At 39.5% G+C, this 19,257-nt stretch overlaps 1 protein-coding gene across 1 annotated transcript; it reads right to left on the bottom strand.

Moving 5' to 3' along the window:
- Nucleotides 1–1,075: 1,075 nt before the first annotated feature.
- dnaaf9 (dynein axonemal assembly factor 9) lies at nucleotides 1,076–18,118 on the bottom strand. Its single transcript, XM_079472648.1, has 37 exons — nucleotides 17,994–18,118; nucleotides 15,666–15,745; nucleotides 15,418–15,543; nucleotides 14,811–14,935; nucleotides 14,621–14,717; nucleotides 14,428–14,534; nucleotides 14,243–14,320; nucleotides 14,040–14,141; nucleotides 13,314–13,369; nucleotides 13,063–13,198; nucleotides 12,888–12,969; nucleotides 12,765–12,801; nucleotides 12,595–12,679; nucleotides 12,369–12,445; nucleotides 12,256–12,300; nucleotides 12,077–12,122; nucleotides 11,871–11,979; nucleotides 11,717–11,787; nucleotides 11,537–11,587; nucleotides 11,361–11,451; nucleotides 11,181–11,284; nucleotides 10,532–10,678; nucleotides 10,342–10,427; nucleotides 10,101–10,202; nucleotides 9,085–9,205; nucleotides 8,897–8,985; nucleotides 8,088–8,225; nucleotides 7,855–7,980; nucleotides 7,622–7,659; nucleotides 7,300–7,435; nucleotides 7,140–7,226; nucleotides 6,948–7,054; nucleotides 6,702–6,776; nucleotides 5,470–5,645; nucleotides 5,303–5,368; nucleotides 5,132–5,225; nucleotides 1,076–4,345 (listed from the first exon to the last, which is right to left on the bottom strand). The coding sequence occupies exons 1-37, from the start codon at nucleotides 18,044–18,046 to the stop codon at nucleotides 4,239–4,241; spliced, it is 3,453 nt and encodes a 1,150-aa protein (XP_079328774.1). The 5' UTR covers nucleotides 18,047–18,118; the 3' UTR covers nucleotides 1,076–4,238.
- Between the last annotated feature and the right edge of the window lie 1,139 nt (nucleotides 18,119–19,257).

Below are 19,257 nucleotides of genomic sequence, written 5' to 3'. Positions count from 1 at the left end.
AGGATAGAAATATATATACCCTAGAGAGATATGGTTTGAAAGACATACCACTCCAGTTCTCCATGCAGTCAATGTTCCAATCTCATTCAACCGCACAATATGGAGCCACAGAGGAAAAGCAGGTCTGAGTTGTGTTTACATGATGCTGTTATAACAACCAGAGCATTAGAGATGAAACCTTGAACTCAGCTCCCAAGCTATTGAGAAACAATGGCTGCTATGTGTCCAAAGGGTGGGTACCATCTCCAGGGAGAAATGAAGTGAGTCTGATGTAAGCTGAAAGAAATGTGGGTATTGTATTTGCGAAAGGGTGAACATTTGTCTTTTGGACCCACGGTGGGGCCGTTGTGTAAATGGCTGAGGACGTGTGTGTAGATGATCACAATAGCGACCACATGAGAATTTAGTGAATTTGAGGTAACCCATGCAGGCTGGGTAAGGATACACAGAGAATGAAAAGGATGTGTATGGTGGACCCCATTTTGACACACAGATACACATACTAAGTTATAAATAGCTTGTGTTTTTGCAGGCCCTTGAGATTAGTGCTTCAGCTGGGCTTGGCATCCTAAAAGATGTTATCACCATGTGACAAATCCACTGCTGAGGTGCACAAAATTACACAAACAGACCTCCCCTTAAGTACAGTTTTGGCTTTAAAGGTTCTGTGTGTAATATTTAAGAGGATCTATTTATGTAATATAATACACTTAACCATGTCTTCAGATATGTATAAACACCATACATAATAAAGCGTTATGTTTTTATTATCTTTGAATGAGCTATTTCTATCTTAATACACTGTGGGTCGTCATGTTGTTTCTACAGTAGCCCTAAACAGACACACTGCTCTACAGAGCACATTTCATAAATATGTTATCTCCTTCGGCAAAAAAAGCAGAAACCTGATGACATCTTAGTTCTATGTCAGCCACCGAAAGTGATTCAAAAGGGGGGGTGAACAATGGAGTGAACCGCTGGTTGCAATTCGCAACCTCGCCGTTAGATAACGTTAAAATCTCCACATTGCTCCGCTAAGAAGAATGATTAATAAGGAATAAAAAACAACAGAAGTAGCTTATAAATATTTTAATGTGTTATTTGGTCATAAATACAACATAGAATGTAGATTAGAAAAAGCATCAGTCACAGGAGAAAACAGGAGTTACAGTAGTTTTGTGCAAGCAACAAGTTTTTTGTTTATCCCCTTTAAAAAAAAACAAGAACTAAAAGTCATTTAAGAACTTTTGACACTTTTCAAGTAGAATCATCAGAAATCTTTTCAGTTATGAAGATATCCAAGATATCATGAATTATGAGAACTGGATATTCTGACACCGAGGTAAGGACTGGGGAATCAATTACGTGAATTCCGCTTTTTCCCTCTGATTCAAAAAGATTGAATGCTTCCTCATACCACCAAAACACGATTATACATGTTTTACTTTGTGCAAATAATTTCTAGCTAATAACAGCTATTTTTCAATTTCATTGTTTCAGGCTTCACAAGGAATTCTTAGGCTTGTCCTCAGCCACACAGCAGCAATAAACTCATTTAGCCCTTTAGCTTGTCCTAATTTTAGTTGTCCCCTGAAGCGCAGCACATCATCAACAACATCAACAAATCTAGGCCAGTTGTGATGGATGCTTGAAATGAAAATTTTTATGCTGGTGTTGCCAACAATACCTGAGAACACGAGAGGTGGTGTCTGAAGGTTGTCAAACATTGATTAAAATCCGCTGGCTTTGGGGGCCGGACCAGGTCAAACGCTTTGGTCAGGAACAAGCCTTTCTCCACGGAATGTCTGAATATCTTATAATAATCTAATGCAAGATAGAAACTCAGAATTCTGATTTCAGTCTCAAAAAAAGTGCTTCTCTTTTAAGGTCGACCTTTTAGAAACCCAGGATTTTTGTTCAATAAAACCAAAAGCAAAGAGACATAAAACCATCCCTCCTATTTCAACAGTATTGCAGTTAATTTAAGATTCCTGACATAGAAATGTCAAATTCTTCACCAAACTCTGTTTTGTTCCTCTAACTTCAGCTCCAAAGGTACAGTTTTGCGGGCCAAAGGGGATCAAAGCATGTAATACCAGCAACTGCCTCTGGAGGGCCTCACTAGACTCTTCTGTAAAGAGGAGGAAAAACTGATTATGGCGTTCCTAATTTCCAATGTCATAGAACGCCAAACGTCTTGTCTCTGTCTTGAGATTTGCCGTGGCCCTCCAGTGCCGTTCTGTTACTCATCCGACCCCGCTGTCCCATTAAACTCACATAGATAAACAATTCTTCATATCCTTTCACCAACACTGGTGCTGGGCTGTGCCAGGGGATGCCCCTGCTCGGAGCCAAGGCTCTGCAGCAGCAGCCAAAATCCCTCTCGCAGGGAGAGCATCTGCTTTGCCCAAGGAATACTATCATCCGGCTCCAATTGAATTGATTCCACAACATTAGAAAAATAGAATTCAGTTTTTCTCTCAACATAAATCTTTGTTTTTCCAATATGAAAAATAGATCGAACGATGTCTCTCTTTGTCGCTCCAGTTTGGTGAAAGGCATTTCAGTTAGTATAAATAGAACTTTGATAAGACATCTTAACACATGCAGATAGTTTGTGCTAAAAATGGCTGCTACTTTGAACTACACATTATATAAGTGTAATGTAGCCCCGTGCCCTTTAAGGACAGCTGCCGTGTAGATTTCCACTTGGATAGCAACACCGCTTTATTCAAATCAGAGCGTGTGTGGTCACATCAGGATTGTGTATCAGAGCACTCGTAAACTAACCGCTTCCTCTAAAGCTCAGTAGCTTATTAGCAAGTAGCATGTTTTGCTTTCCTTGTCGGTTTAAAGTGGATCTACACCCTGGGCAACGTCCTTTCCATTCGTCTATAACAGGGCAGGCTCGAGTAAAACCGCTCCTGCATACTGACAAGGTACCAAGAGACGTACAGTCTCAGGAGACAAAAGGCGGCTTTTAACCATTTTTGTAAATCTCCATAGCAACAATGGAAAATAAGTTGCCCCTGGCAACAGTACAACTACATTGCTCTACAGTAACTGACAAACTCTTCGAGTGAATATGGCTTGGTGAGCTGCTCACCCATGTAGTATTTTAACTAGAACAGTAATTCACTTGTATATTGCAGCACAGAGGAGACCAGCAGTGTCTGACTTTCTTTAGAGGTACACTTTAGTAGCGTTGGTCAAGTCTTATAAGGCTTGTCTTCAAGACAAAAGTTCAACTGTATTTGTATGCATTTATAAAGACACTGCTGCCCCCTTCTGTGTGTGATTTATTAGGAGTAAACATGCATAGAAACACACACCCCAGCACAGAGCTTAAATATGACCGCAATAATGAACGGCACCACACCAGTATAGATCAGCATCTACGGGGTGAAATAAGGCTTCAGCCAATACCAAGATTCAGCAAGCACAGGCGTAACACCAAACCAATCCTTGTGCTACACATCAAATACAATACAAGCTCCATACCGCAAACCTACCCCCCACCCATCCAGAGTCATAGTTAGTTGATCATTACAGAATAGGTCAAATGAGAGCTGTAGCAAATGAGAGATCCTCTGCCCTGATCTTCACATCGGCGGTCGATAGATTGACAGATGCTGACTGAGGGCAGGTGCAGTGCACCTGCCTTTCCAGATGTGCGCCGCTGGAAATGAGCCTTCCCCTGTTTGATCACGCTCGGCCACGCTGACAAACTTCATTACAATTCAGCTCATATGTCTGCTAGGCACTGGAATTACAGCAGGACAACCAATGCAAATTTCCGAGGGTTACTCAGTCTTGCAAGCAAAATTCATTTCAAGGGAGTTTTACCGCTATGCACACGGCAAAAAGAGAAACGGTCAAGGCTTTTCATGTTTCCGTGTGAGCCACATCATCATACAGTTGAGCATTCAACCCGTCTGCGCTCAATTGTGTTTTGTGGCTTTACACAGATCTCAGCATTACAGTTTCACTTTTCTTTCATGTTTCTCAGGGCACTGCTACTATTTACAGTCATGGTATGTCGGACAAAGGATCTCTCATTATGGTGTGATTTTTTCCCCCTGACTGTGAACTAAATCCTTCCCATCCCTCAATGGTAAATCCCTCATTCTGACATGTGAACTGGACGGTTTTCAGCAGGTAATTGGATAGTGGACTTTAGTGATTGTAGATTGACCTCCCCTCCCCGCCCCTTAAAGTGAATTTGTCAGATGAGGGGATTAGGGGTCAAAGAGATCAGCATGTGGCAGAAGATCCACCTCCTTGTTGAAGCGGTCGATCTCCTTATTGGCATCCTCCACATACTCCTCTATGAACTGGTCCATCACTGAACACACGTTTAAGAAAACAAAACAGATGGTGGACAACAACTAAATCACACAAACAAGAAATGTTCTGTATAATTCATATGAGCACCCTAATCTAGCTGTAATTCACCATGACTATCTTTCCTAAACATGCTTATGAATCCATCATTCTTGCTTCAAATTTCATTGGAATGCATCAAATGCACTTTAAACCCTTAACAAACAAACAAACATTAAAGGTGTATTGTGTAGTTTCTGTTACATCCGGCACATGTAGTGTCCATAAGAAACAATGGTGTTTTTTACTCGGACGCTTCAAGATGTGCATAGGATTACTGTCAACGATGTGACTGAAACAATCCAAACACCAAGTCATACACCAACAACCAAAAAGGAAAAGTGTGTCAGTCTACATTCACAAAAAGCTAAGTAAACTTTTGCACTTATTCGAGGCTTGATCAGAGGCACTCAACAGATCTCAAGATGTCCTTTTCGTTCACTAAAATCTGAACGTTTTCTTGCTACACACATTGTTATCACCTGTAAAAAATGACCTCAGCACTATGAGAGCAAACGTAGCTTAGCTGGCTTAGATTTTAGCGGAAGTACGTAGTCGCCCTGTGTGCATATAACCCATTCAAATGCAAAAATTCTGCTCACCATCTCATGCTATTGGTTGACCCAGCTTTGCCATGGCCAGCTCATTATGTTTAATGCCACTATCTGTGCAGAGACCAGGCACTTAATGTATGTAAACCAATCTCTCTGTAACATTGTGTCACCATTAGCAAATTTGAAAAAGATACGAGGATGGAAATTCTGCTTTTCCCCAAAGAAACTGACAAAGTGATAACCATTGTAGAAGTAACCGGGAGGAAGAGGATCCAGGTGCCTTTTCACCTATAGACACACCAGATGAAAACTTTAAACCATAATTTAGCAGACTGCATTAGCATGTGTTTATTAACTGTACTCACATGAATGTGTTTGATTTCCTGCGGGGTGAGTGTCCTTTTATTCTTCTTAATCTTCTTCTGCATTTTCTGTCAATAATAAAAAGCATCTGGTTTAGGCAAATTTGATAATTTTATATAGCAATATGTAAAGACTTACTATGCAAAGGGAAAGCCTATGTTGCATTTACCTGTTTAGCACAATTTCGGAGCCAGTCCTTCAGTCCCTCCTGGGTGAGCCCCACTCCATGAAATATTAGGTAAGAGTTGTTGGTTGCCCATGGGCAACGGTGAGTCCCCTGATCAGGAGAAACGCTGAGATCTCCACTGACAGAGTTAAAGTTCACCACCATCAGTCTCTTATTGTCTAAAGTGAAAACAGACACCACATGCAGTCAGATCCACACATACACTTCACTGATTCCAACATGCTGCCCGCTAATGTATCAAACATGTCATCAGACTGGGTGCTATGTCTAGCAAAGCGTGCCCACAGCCATCCATCCCAATCAATCACTCCTCTGCGGTGTGGATTACGAGTTGTTAGCACTGTACACACAAGCAAGGGTTCCACCTTAAAATAACACAATGCACTAAAATTTTCGAAAAGGTTACAGAAATACAGAAGTTAAATCAAACCACACAATAGGGATGGGCATTTCAGTTATTCTGGATACTCGAGTACTCAACGCATGTTTTCAGCAATTCGCTTGCTGGCATACTAAAATATTTCTAAAAAATACTTGTCAAATCTTGTGACACCTGTGTTCAGTTCCATTCAGCTGTGTTTCTTCAGGCTGTTTGAAAGAAAGTGATGCACTGTTGGTGTGCCAAAAAGAACACCTTAATGAAAAGTTTGTGAATTTACTGTGTGTAAATTGCGAAGTACTCGTGCCCACCCCTATCACACACCAAATCAAACATAGGCACCAAAAAACACAGATGGGTCATGGTGATAACTAGGCATCACAGATGGCGTTTTGAATGTAAGGGTCCCAAATGAACTACACTACCTAGCGTGATGTAACTCAGGCACTATTAAATTACTCAGAGCTCTCCATTCTGTCAGTCTGCCCACTCTCTCCATGCAACGAGAAAAACCCTCCAAAATAATGTGACCACAGGAGCAAACGATGAGTGAGAGGAACAGATGTGTGCAGGCCACATCACTGAGGATTCAGAAGTGAGAGTCCTACCGTGTGGCGTTACCCCACAGGCCCCCTGCCTACTACTTCTCATTGGAAAACCAAACATTTACTACACAGACAAAACCAGAGCAAGAGACATCCTGGAATCAAACAGTACACATCATAGACAATCTATTCATAATCATAAAAGATTCTTGACTGTCACCTCATTTCGCTTTAAAAACCAAAGTATTAAATATTAAAGAAGCAGAGATTATGGAGACGGATCGCCCTACCACAGAACAGCACTTTCCCACTGATGTGATAGATGTTTCCCGTGAAAGGGCTGGCTTTCAGAGAGGATTTTAGAGCTGAGGAAATACAAAGCAACAAGGGTCAGTTATACTTTGATCACTCTGCTACTTCCATTTTTAGCACTACAGAATCCTTCTACACACTGTCAGCGCTCTGTCTAATTAAAGATCCACTTCTTACACTTACTCTGGAAAATGTATTTAATAATGATTAACGCACACATTTACCTTTACATTGCTGCAGAAATAATACTTTCTCCACTGGACGACTGAACTCGATGCAGTGCTGAGACACAGATAAAGAGCCACTTCCAGACACAAACCTGCCCTCCCACCTGAAACATTTCACAGTACAGTGTGAAATACACCCGTGCGCACCTGTACACAATAACAGCGTAGAAGTGAGAGAGAGAATATTACCAGCCGGGATACAGGAGGTACCGTGCTCTGATCATATGTGGCTGTGAGAAACCGCTGTTATTCAGGATAAGGCTCATATCTTCAGTCCTATAATAAAGATATAATTAACATTACAAAGAGGTATGTGAAAGTTTGTGTAAGTAATTATTCATGTGCTGACCTTCTGACGGCTCCTTTTTCTGCTAAAATGAATGCAGTGCTGGGATTGGCTGCACGGATTATCTGCTGCATGTGTTTCAGAAGCGGGTGCTTCTGCTCGGCAGTCAAACCCGTGAACACGACATTGCTGACGATGCCTAAAAGAGGTCAAACTTAAATAGTTGCTATCAATAAAGCTTACTTTTATAACATTTTTCTTGACTTTGTACAATCAACAATTTTGATACCGAGTTGGGTCACCACGTGATTCACCTTGGACCTTTAACCACTACACCACCATCTAATGTCTAGCACACACAAACAAAATGCTAACAGCGACTCACCCTGATTGCACTGCTCCAAGAGTTTCGGGAAGAAAAGCCTGCGAAAGGCAATTTCAAATATGACTTCATCACAGAGGAAAATTACAGTGTGTTAACAAGCCCTTTAGTAACTATGTGGTTTCATTATAATTATATAATTACATATAATTCCTAATTACAGCACTTAAGATCTGAATTACAAGTGTTCCTCCAAGAAAGTAGGTGTGATAAATGTCATGTGGAAAAACTCTTGCCTGTGTTTGATAAAGGATGTGAGAGGGTTGATGCAGGCTGAGACGGTCCCCACTGACACACCGCTGTGAATTTGGGGGTCTGGATGAGCAGTTACAGCCTGGATTACATCCAGCGCATCCGTGTACCTTCAACACACACACAAATTACATGTGACAGTAAACAATGAGCACATTTCTGAAAAATAAGTTCAGATGAATTCAGGTTCTGACACGTTGAAACAAGTCTGTTTTACCCGGGTATAAGCAGCAGAACTCTGGAGGAGATCAGATCCGTCTCTCTCTGTTTGGCTAAAATGCTGCTCAGGAACTGCTGAAGATGTAGTGCGCTGAAGTCATCTGAGCCCTCCTTTGTTGGACAAAACACTTCCCACCTGCCAATCAAACTGAACTCACTGTGTGTTCGTTTAAGTACATAAGGGTAGTGATTACTTCACCATTATCCATGCTGTTTCATTCAACTTAAAGTCAGAACTTACAACCTTGTACCAAGAAAAGCACCAGAGAACTTGACGCATGGACGCAACTCTTTAATCTGACTTAAACAAGCTACAAATACAGTGTATTAATAATAATAATTTGATCCCGAGGCCAACAGAATCTGTATATCCCATTTAAACCTCTCCACCACCTTTGTCAAGACCAAATAGGTTTCAAAGGAAGTCAGGGACAAGATTGCAGACCTGCAGAAACCTTCAATAGGCTACAGACAGATGCTTGGTTAGAGGGAGACAACTGTTGGTGCGATTAATTGGAAATATAAGGAACACTAAATAACTATCAATTGCTCTTGTTCTGGAGCTCCCTGCAAGATTTCCCCAATGGGGTAAAGATGATCATGAGAAAGGTTAGAGATCAGCCCTGAACTATAGGGTAGAATCTTGTTAATGATTTCAAGACAGTTTGGACCACAGTTAGCAAGCAAACCACTGGTAACTAGCCACAATAGATTGAAATCCTGAAGAAATACTTGAAGCGAGTACTATTCCTAAAGGAAAACAACAGTAGGGATGTAGAAGGTCATTAAGTCTTTATTCACTCTCACCTGCTACTATTCTGATTCACTTCCACCAAGAAATCACATAGATTCTCCTTACGACTGCCCGGTAAGCCTGTGATGATGGTAAGGACCACCTACACGCACACACTTATGATTACTCTATGATTATTCATATGCAATGTTTGCCTCCAGCAACCTGCAGGCTTGATTTTGTAGTGTGATATTTTTTTCACCTTTTTCTTAGGCTCTGGTGTGGTATTTTCAGGGGCTTCAGCTGAAAATACAGTGGACAGGTGCTCACTACAGACAGACTCTTCACCCAAACTACTGCTGATGGCAAAATGTTGAAGGAATCTGAAAATAAGAATTTATAGAAATCAGCACGCCTCACATATCCAAATAAAAGAAACTGACATCATACTGTACCTGTTTACAACATAACATGTACTAACATTACATTGTATCCTAACCAAGTATGAAGTGCAAGTTTCAAGTGTTAAGATTTTCTTTTCTTGAGTTTCAACAAAAAAATCTGAATCTACTTAATGATTGCTACAGTTATGAAAATGGACTGAGAACAACCAGACTATGTGAAATTCAAAATGTAGTTTGAATCTGAAAATAAATTATTGGATTGGGAAATTTAGAATGTAAACTAACAATGTGTCTACACCGGACACGGCGAATTTTAAACTACTATGAGTTCTAATGCGTTCTATTGTCTCTTGTCGCATCGCGCCGCAGCCGGTTTAAACACGGTGTTCAAAATATTTAAGATTCTACACTTTCTAGGCTACTTTCTAGTAAGCACATTCGTGACATTGACTATATTCATTTGGAACAAAAGGTCAGATTTCTCCAGATGCTCTTTGGAACATTATCGAATCATGCTGGGATACCATGAATCATCAGGTTTTGACTTATGGAGTTCCTGCTGTCATTAAAGCAAAAGGAGGCTATACTAAACAATAAAAAAATGATTGTTTCTTTTTAAATGAACTCCTCATCTGTATCATAAAATAAATAGTTTTAGATCTTCCTGTAAATGAATCAGGATTTTGTCCCCTTTCCGCTGGGTACAGCCAAAGATAGAAATCAAGCAATTGACAAAACGTCTTGCTGCATGTCACCTGTCATGTCCAGGGCCAGATAGTTCACAAAACTCCTACTGACATGAAATAAATCAGATACCGGTTGACATTTTTCTGTGTCCTGCTCGGTTTGTTAAGTGTGTTTTCATGTCTGTTACCTGTCCTGCTCTGGTAGCTGTGGATAAGCAGTCTTCAAATGAGCTCTATAGGTATTTGCTGCAGTAGCATATGTTTCCCGAAGCTTCAACAGTCTGACGTACCTGAGAGGAAACACATCATCAGATTACACCGTGCATTCCATAATGACGTTTACACAATACCTCCGGGCTAATGCACAGATTAAGACCACAACAAATCGGGATGTTGTCTGATCTGATGCAGATTGAAGTGTTAACTCACATGCTCTTGTGCTCAGGGCTCGGCTGATCGTGGAGGACGTGTTGAACTCTCAGCCCAGAATCTGATTTACGCCAAGCTGGCAGCACCTGCGAATCATATCACAATAAATTTACAACCAAAACTGAATACACCAACTGTTCAGGATGACAAATAACTAGAAGATCCACCTCTGTGTTTGTGTTTTAGGCACCTGAGAATAGAAGCTTTTGTAGCTCTTGCTTCTGGGCAGCAAAGCGATAGCCAGAGTGTGTTGAGCACAGTGTAAAGGGAATGGAAGGTGTGGAAGCAGAGACGTCTTATACTCTATAAACAGCATTGAAATATCCGACAACGAGCTCTGTGAAAGCATTACATTAATTTAGTAATCATGTATTTGTTTCATTTACATGACAAACAGTAAGCCATTATTACCTGTTACCATTAACAGCCTTTTTAAATGATATTTACTGTATAAGTATATTAATTGTATATTGCTTGCATATTGTTTTGTGGTTGAGGGCTGGGGATTGAGATCACAATACTGGTTCCACTTAAAGATTCTATTCATGTACAGTATCTTAATACTTTTGAGAAAACATTGCTCAGATGATAATTTAGTTTCCGACTGATTTACTGAATGAGTGATCTATAAAAAACTTGACTGCTGACTGATCAATAAGAGTTTTTCAAAGTATGAAGTATTTTATTGGCATTAAATATAAACGGCAAACCCAGAACCATGGAGCTATAGATTGCGGTAGTGGTGCATGAAACGCTAAACCAAACATCATAAAAAAATTATTTTTTCTAAACGCTTTGCAATAAAAAAGTGTTTGGATTCCACTGAGGGCATTGCTCACCCCATCAAAGAGTTTAATAGTGTTGATATGACTCATAGAGAGTGTGACAGAGCCGTGATGCGGATGGACGAACAGGATACCCTCGGAGAAAAACACCAGCTTCCCTACAAGACAATAAAGACATCAATACCTGAACAATGACTACATGATCATGACCTTCCTGTCGAGCTGAAATCTGACCTTCTTCAGGTGTAGACAGCAGGCTGTTAGAGAACATGTACGCAGAGTCTTTCACTGTTAGAGGAACGCCCAAACACGTACCATCCACCTTCTGTTTGCACACACAGTATTAACACTATAGACACAAAGAAGCAAGCTTTCATAGTTTCACATAAAATTACAGTGTACAAATGAACCTTCAGCAAATGTTGAGCCTGTTCAGACAATCGTACATCAGCTTCATCTACCTATAATAGAAAACAATCAGAAAACTCAAATCAAATAAAAAATGTTTGATTACATTTGAGTTTAATTTGACAAGAAATGTATAAACGTAAATAAATGTAAGCACGTGAGAGAAAATGGGCTTTATATACCAGCCAGCAGACATGACGAGGAACTGATTTGGTGAGGACAGTAAAACCATTGTCTGAGGAAAGAGCGCCATCTGCAGGATAAGAGATGCCTTAATGTCACATGCACTGTTTTTAAGCATCAACAACAGAACACTATCATGTATCAAATTCTTGCCTCTCTGCTGAATGCAAATGCTGGACTCTAGAAAGGACTCTGAGAAAACTACTGATCCCAGGTTTAATCCATTCTTGGGATCTGGGATATCAAACACCACCATAGACGCCTGTGGAGGATGCATTTAGTACATGTTTCAATCAATATATGATATCATACAATATATAATAAACTACAAAAAAGGGTTGAAAACAAGTTCTACTCACAGTCTTCACCAGAAATCGACTGTCCTCGTCACTGAGTGGAATAATTCTGAGTGGAAGAAAATCATTTATATAATTTCTGCATTATAAAAATCATGAATGAATTGAAGGAGAAAGTAGCATGTACAAAACCATAATCTGTGTAAATAATAACTGTGTGCGTTTGTGCATAAGCAACTCACGTTCCGTCATTGTTGACAGCCTGTATGCTAAACACAGCTTTGGACCTGAAAAAACATGTTTTAATTTACAAAACAAATTAAACTTTAAACTTAACAAATCACAAACAGCATACCTGAGAGCTCCTCTGTACTGGATCAACCCATATTTGTCTAACGCCAGTTGAAATGTTTGCTCTGCTACATCCTTTGCCTTGAAAAAAAAGTGTGAGCATTGTTTCCCAACAGATAACAGTGCCATGTACAATTCATTTAACTTTTCCACTACTTTTTAAATTTTAATGTAAGTCTTACATTAATGCTGGTCAAAGGTTTGCTAAAAGACCTATCGTTTAAAATTACCTTACTAGCGCTGGAGTTGATAGAAAAACACTTAATTCCTGCTAGTACAGACTGAACCGCAGCAGAGTAGATTTGTGAAAGTTGTCTGTAACACACCAAATCTGACTTTAGCACCAAGTCAATCAAAAGCATTATCATAGCACATAACCATTCACAACAGGACTACTTACTGGAGATCAGTGTTCTTTTGCTGGGTATTGTCATTTCCTGTCAGATTAGAGAAACCAGTACACTCTAAAAAAAGCCAATAGGAGTTCTGGAAGATTAAAAATAAATTTTAAAGACATACTTACCCAGGTAAGGGACATGGGTGCTCCCAAAGAAATAGGTTCGAGCACAGGCCAGTGGCCCTTTAGGAGCCACACACTGCAGCAGCTGTAATAAAGGCACATACACATATCTCCAATTGTTATAGATATATTTTAAATAATAGGTTTTTTTAAACGCCACTGTGTGGCACTCACTCACCATGTGCTTGGCAACACTCCCACCGTGCCCAGTGTTGCGGACCTGGTGACCCTCAGAAGGGAAGGTGAAACAGTAATTCTCCAGATCCTCCTTGGCTGAGTGACTCCCAAACAAGACAAACGGCTGCCTGCTTTTACTGAAATTCAAAACATTTCTTAAATTCAAATTTGCGTGAAAAAAAATGTTTTAAGTATTTCTTCATGGGACAGGGCATTAAAGAAGAACTACGGCATGAAAGGCAAGTACAGTACCTCTTGTCTGTGATATTACTGGAAATGAGACCATGTGAATAATATGTCCTGAAAGGCTGAAAAACACCAAAAATGTGATTTAAACATCCAGCAATGACTCATTTCCAACATAACGTCATATATTTGCATTCGCAGACCATTTGATTTCTACAATTAAACCTATTTAGGGTAAAAGAATATTAAACAAAAGAAAAAATATGTAGGACAGGACTTGTAAGTATTAATTAGTATTCAATACCAAAATGAGCTTGGGAAAAATTCATTTTGTCATTATATTGGCCATAAATGACAAGCAGGGATAAAAGTCCCAGTGAAATTGAAAAATTGCATTTCCTATTTTTATAAAATATTGCAGAGTTTATTGTAAAAAGCTTATCAGTGTGGGTAGTTCTCTCCCTTATTCGTGTGCCATCATAATCTTCAGTTGAAATCGGAAAATGCACTTGCCCTGTAGTGACTATCCATCTCAAATGACATAGCTTGACAGCTTTGGCGGAGCACCTGTTTAATCCTCCCTTTAAATTCTAAGTCTGCCAACAGTTTCATTTCAAAATGCAACGGCTATTTTAATACAGCCAATCAAATCGCAGTGAAAAAACAAGCCACGGCCACTGTTTTTCTCATTCGAAATTACGCTTAACTCCAAAATGTGTCCGAATATTGAAGTAAAAATAATCGCAATTTCCGGTTCACGTGGTCTTTAAATTACAATCAACAGATGTGTACCTCAGCAACTTGTGCCTCTGACAGCTCTTGCATGGACAATGCACTCTCTATGTCCATACTGGAGAAAAGAGAACTCCATTGTCTCTCAAAAAACTGCAAATCCTGTAGAAAAATCGACATTGACTCGTGTGTACTGAGAAATATTGTATGTGCAGGAGCATGTGAAAAGTAAATGTATGACTATGCTTCGGTGTGTCTTTTACCTCATTAAGAAGGCTGTCCAGAGACACTGGGTCCAATCTACTATACACTTGCCAGAGTTTCTGACTCACATCCGTAAGCTATGAAAGAAAAAGCAAACTATTTTAGCGGTGGGTACTATATTAAATGTGTATAGAAATCTATTTACAAAATGAAGTAGAGATACATAAGAGTATGAACAGATGACCTTATATTTCATGGTGAAAAACACTCCAGCCCCAATTCCTTCCAAGGCAAATGCCTGAATGATTGGCCATTTCTCCAACATGAACATGTCAAACTTCTGAATATGGCCTACAAATTATATAAATACACTATAAACCAACATATTGCAACTGATGTTTTGTCCCTCCTACATGTTAATGTGTCGAACGCTTTACCACAGGAACTGTAGGGGATCCCGATACACCTGCAGTCTTGAACCATTGAGACAAAACTAGATATCTTAAATTCCTCCGCCACCTCTTCATCCTCATACTAAATAATAGAGACAATAACGAAAGATAAAAAATATGGTGATGTGATACATGGATGATGGATTTGTGGGAAAGCAGTATGGCAGATCAATACCTCTGTCTCGGTCAAACAGTGGAGGTGCAAGTTCCTCCAGTGAGAAACATAGGGAAGCAGGTAGCCATAATTCACTGGGTTACAGTACAGATGTACACACTCTGCCTTAATGAGGATGATCACATCTAGAAATAAGCAAACATTAAAGTAGAGTATAGAAAGAAACAGGCTAAATTGTGACCCTTGACAGCAAAACCAGTCTTATGGGTCAATATCTATAAATTTAGATTTTAACATAATCTAAAAGCTGAATAACTAAACTTTCTATTGATGTATGGATTTTTATGATAAATCGATATCTGCAAAAAATCTAAATATTGAGAAACTTGCCTTCGAAGTTGTTAATCAGAGGCAATGTCCACTCACAAAAGTAAAGAATTTATATATTTGGATAGAAATTTACAAAATATCTTCATGGAACATTATCTTTACTTAATATCGTAATGATGTTTTTCATAAAATGAAAATCAATGATTTTGACCCATACTATATTTTTGGCTTTCACTAAACATGTTCCTGCACTACTTAAGTCTGGTTTTGTGATCCAGGGTCACAAATGTGTTTTCCTGCAAAACTGACTGATAACAATGAAACTGGAAGGTCGTACCATCTAGCACTTCCTCCGGGAAGTCCTCTGGGATCTGATCTATGTCAAAACTGTTGTGTTTATACCGGCCACAGAAAAGATAGTTGGCCAGCTCACTGCATCCTAGATTATAGCGGCTGTCAATACCTGAAAGATCAAACACAAAACAACCTGTTACATACAGAGTTGGCTGATTGGTGCAGGCCGTCTCTTTGGAGTCAAGACGATATGACTGAAAGAGCGCAGGTGATCTTCATTAATGAACTCACCCAGGGAACACAGAATGCCATCTGGAGCTGTATTAACATCATCCTTCAGCAGAGCCTGGACCTGCCGCAATCTGGAGCAGCTGCAAACACAGCACTGAATTAGAGCAATTCCATGCTAAATTCAACCTTAACATAACAAAAATAAGTTTTCACAGTGAGTTTTCACCAGATATCAATATTAGGTGGTTTAAATACCCATGTGAGGTGAGAAGGAGGGGTAAAATGCTATTTAATGCATTCCGACTTATTTACACTGTTAAACGTGCTGTTTTTTCATGCTTAACATGGTCAACTTGTCAAAAATTTGTTGGATGTGTGATGTAGTATTTCTGTGATTGACACATGAATTTCCGCTAAGTAACAAGGGGTTCTTAGTCCTTTATTGGACAATTCTACCGGAAAAGAACGCCCACATGTCAACCAGTAAGAGGGTGAGAAAGAGCACGCCCATCAATGTGCTTCGCTCAGGTTACGGAAGTTCAGCTGTGTTTTTTATTCACGGCACTTGGGTGAGGAATGTTAAATAAATGGTGGATATAATACTGGATTTGGAGATCGTTTGAAACTGATAGATGGAGTGGTCCCACAGGGTTTTTCCTGGCTCAAAATGAGGCGGGTGTAGGCCTACCATCCAAAACACTTATATTAAAGTTCTAAAAATTTTATATAAAGCATTCAATTTATTCAATTAAACAGAAACATAGAAAATGTTCATAAAGGCCTTTTATCATTTTCAACTGACTTTTTAGACCATAATTAACCAGTCTAACTAAATGAGCAAAGCTCATTCACACCATGCGTTGTGGTTCACTGAGCATTTAATGATTCACTGACCCTGTGTTCCAATTCGCCTTCTTATAGTAGCCCTAATAGTATGTACTGTTTTTGTGTTGGAATAGTAGGTTATTTTGAGTGCACGGCAAAATAGATTTCTGGACAGAAAGTGGTCGTATGTAATGTTTACTGTATATTTTCATTTGTTCATTTGGTGACGCATCAGTTATAGAATTATTTAATGCAGTGGAGCGTCACTAAACTCTGCCTATTTGTGGTGAGTCGGTGGTAATATCAGCCGTCAGTGTTCATCATACTGCACTTCGAATTTCTACCAGAAGTTGTAGACCATCCGGGAATCTTTCGAATACTATTAGGATGGATATGATACGATGAACGGAAGTAGACCACCGGGTATCTTTGGAATACTCTTTGCAGCTTACTGCGATTTGGGACGTACGAATTCTACTTTCGAATACTATTTAGGACGGATAGTATGCGGATTGAGACGCAGCATTAGTCACATTCTATTTAAACCAATCGGTTCAAAGGAGTCATTTGATACCGAGTCGTTCTGATCGCAATGTGCGTTCATACTGGCGAACTCGCTATAAACAGAATAACGCTGATTCAACGAACCAACTTTACAGCTAAAAATATTACAGCGATGCACAGCACGTTAATTTAGCAACCCTTATCTAAAAATTTAACATAAAACAGCCGTGTAACGAAGCTAATACAGCTCCTAAAATAGCTATATTACCGAACTCTTCAGCGTGTCAATGTGTTGGTAACGAAACAGCGCCTCCGTTGTGGCGTAATCCGCAACTGCAGTTACAAATGACAGAAGGGGTTTTTTGTGAAGACACCCGACATAATTTTGAAGCGGCAAGAAATTTGACCGAGTCCTATGTCTTTATGCAGGAAAAAACCTGGTCCCAGCTCTAAAAGATGCCGATCATTCACCTTCAACCTTGTGAAAAAATAACATTAATCTTAATAATTATATAAAGGGTATAATATATAATGTTCTACAAAATGCATTAACATACACGCAGTGGTATTTATAAACCGAATACACATGACGTAATTTTGAATGAGATTTGAATTTCAAATCGCAACGGTCTCGACATTTGAAAATCAAATGTCAGGTCACACACAGTAAACAAGGTGTAGAAAATAATATTAACTTAAAGTGTTATATTAAAAACATGTGCAAGCGGATGTTTACAGTGTTTACTGGCTGAGTGTCACCATGTTGTAAACGGGGGCAGTGTCTCAAGGCAACACAAGATTAATGATATTTTCACTAGTGGGCGGGGGCGTTCCACATTTGTCTGGTATTTTGCGACAATTATCGGACAAATAAATACACTTTTATTTAACGGCTGACAATTATATCGTTTTTCCTCATCCTTTGACACGATATATCGGTATGCGGATGAAAACGAACGGACGGTTGGCCCGTCGGGTTCCTCCGCCGTCATTCTGCTAGAAATAAAACAGCATCGTGCCGTGAACTGGCAAGAAAATACGACGAGAAATAAGAATTACCTTACGGCCGCGGTCATTATGGTAGAATTTCCATTTTTCCTAACAGCAGCCATGTTCTTTGTTAGGTATTTAAAACGCTTTTATAGATATGTCACTATTTCTGTTGCTGTTGGTCTCCATAGCAAATGACTTCATGTAGGAGAGAACAACAGACTGGAGCGCATAGGAACCGCTCGTACCATCTCCTCAAGGAGGGGGGTTGTGATTTTCAGCGTTGCACAGTGTTAAAGGACAGACAACATACTATCCGAGAATATATAGATATAAACATTTGGTGTGTCAAATGATGTATCGCATTGTCATAAAACGGGTTTTGTAAACGTTATTTAAAAATTAAAACAATATAATCGCACACATGCCCTTCCTCCGCTGACTGAACCGAATGAAGAAATCTCGCTACTGTCTCGTGAAATCCCCGGAAAACGTTTTATTCTCTGTTAAATACGTTTTCAGGATATAATCATTTTAACATCCAATAAAGTGTTAGGAATATGATAACTGCATTTACATGTAACGTTGATATATAGCCACACACTTTTCTTGTATATTTGTAGCTTTTGAATTACTGTAACTTTGAATTGTATGGTTACAGTTGGTACAGTGCAACTCTGTGGCTATGTTTGTTAAGCATTCCATTGGTGTTATCATCAATATTCTAACTGCTATTTCCTTTCGATATTAAATCATGGAGTCTGGCTGGGATGTGAAGAAAAACATTGCAACATACTGAATCATTGTAATATCAAGCCTGCTCAGTTTCTGACGTCTAAGACCAGCAAAAATAGAAATACAGGAACTTGGTAGATGGCTTGAGGCTGATAACGGTAAGATAACTGCTGGCAGGCAGCTTGTTGAACGTCCATTGAAAACAAAAACTCCTGCCAAGGACAAAAACAAGCATAGTTAAACAAGCATAAGCAAGTCAGGCCCACAACTATTATCCTGTTTTATGAGAGTAAATGAAACTTGCTTGCACAAGAATGTTAAGGCGGTCAAAATATTTGGCAATGCCAGAAGAAAAGTGGAGGAAATGGTTTACGATACAGTAAATAATGTGCCCTTACTTATGCTATAACACTTTCTGCACAACACTTTTCACTGAGTGAGCTTACAGTAACTGTTGCATCAGGAGACTGGACTGCATTCCAGTGCATGACCCTAAGGAATTGACTTCCAGGGATGTTGTGTGGTAACAGATTTTCTGTTAAATGGTTACCAGCTAACATTCCAACCCAGTCTCAAGGCATTTTTTGGCATGTTCACG

This window comes from Barbatula barbatula (genome assembly GCF_947034865.1).
Source record: "Barbatula barbatula genome assembly, chromosome: 14".
In the NCBI taxonomy this organism is placed as follows: Eukaryota; Metazoa; Chordata; class Actinopteri; order Cypriniformes; family Nemacheilidae; genus Barbatula; species Barbatula barbatula.
Note: the sequence above shows the minus strand (reverse complement) of the source record. Positions and strands in the feature narration are given on the sequence as shown.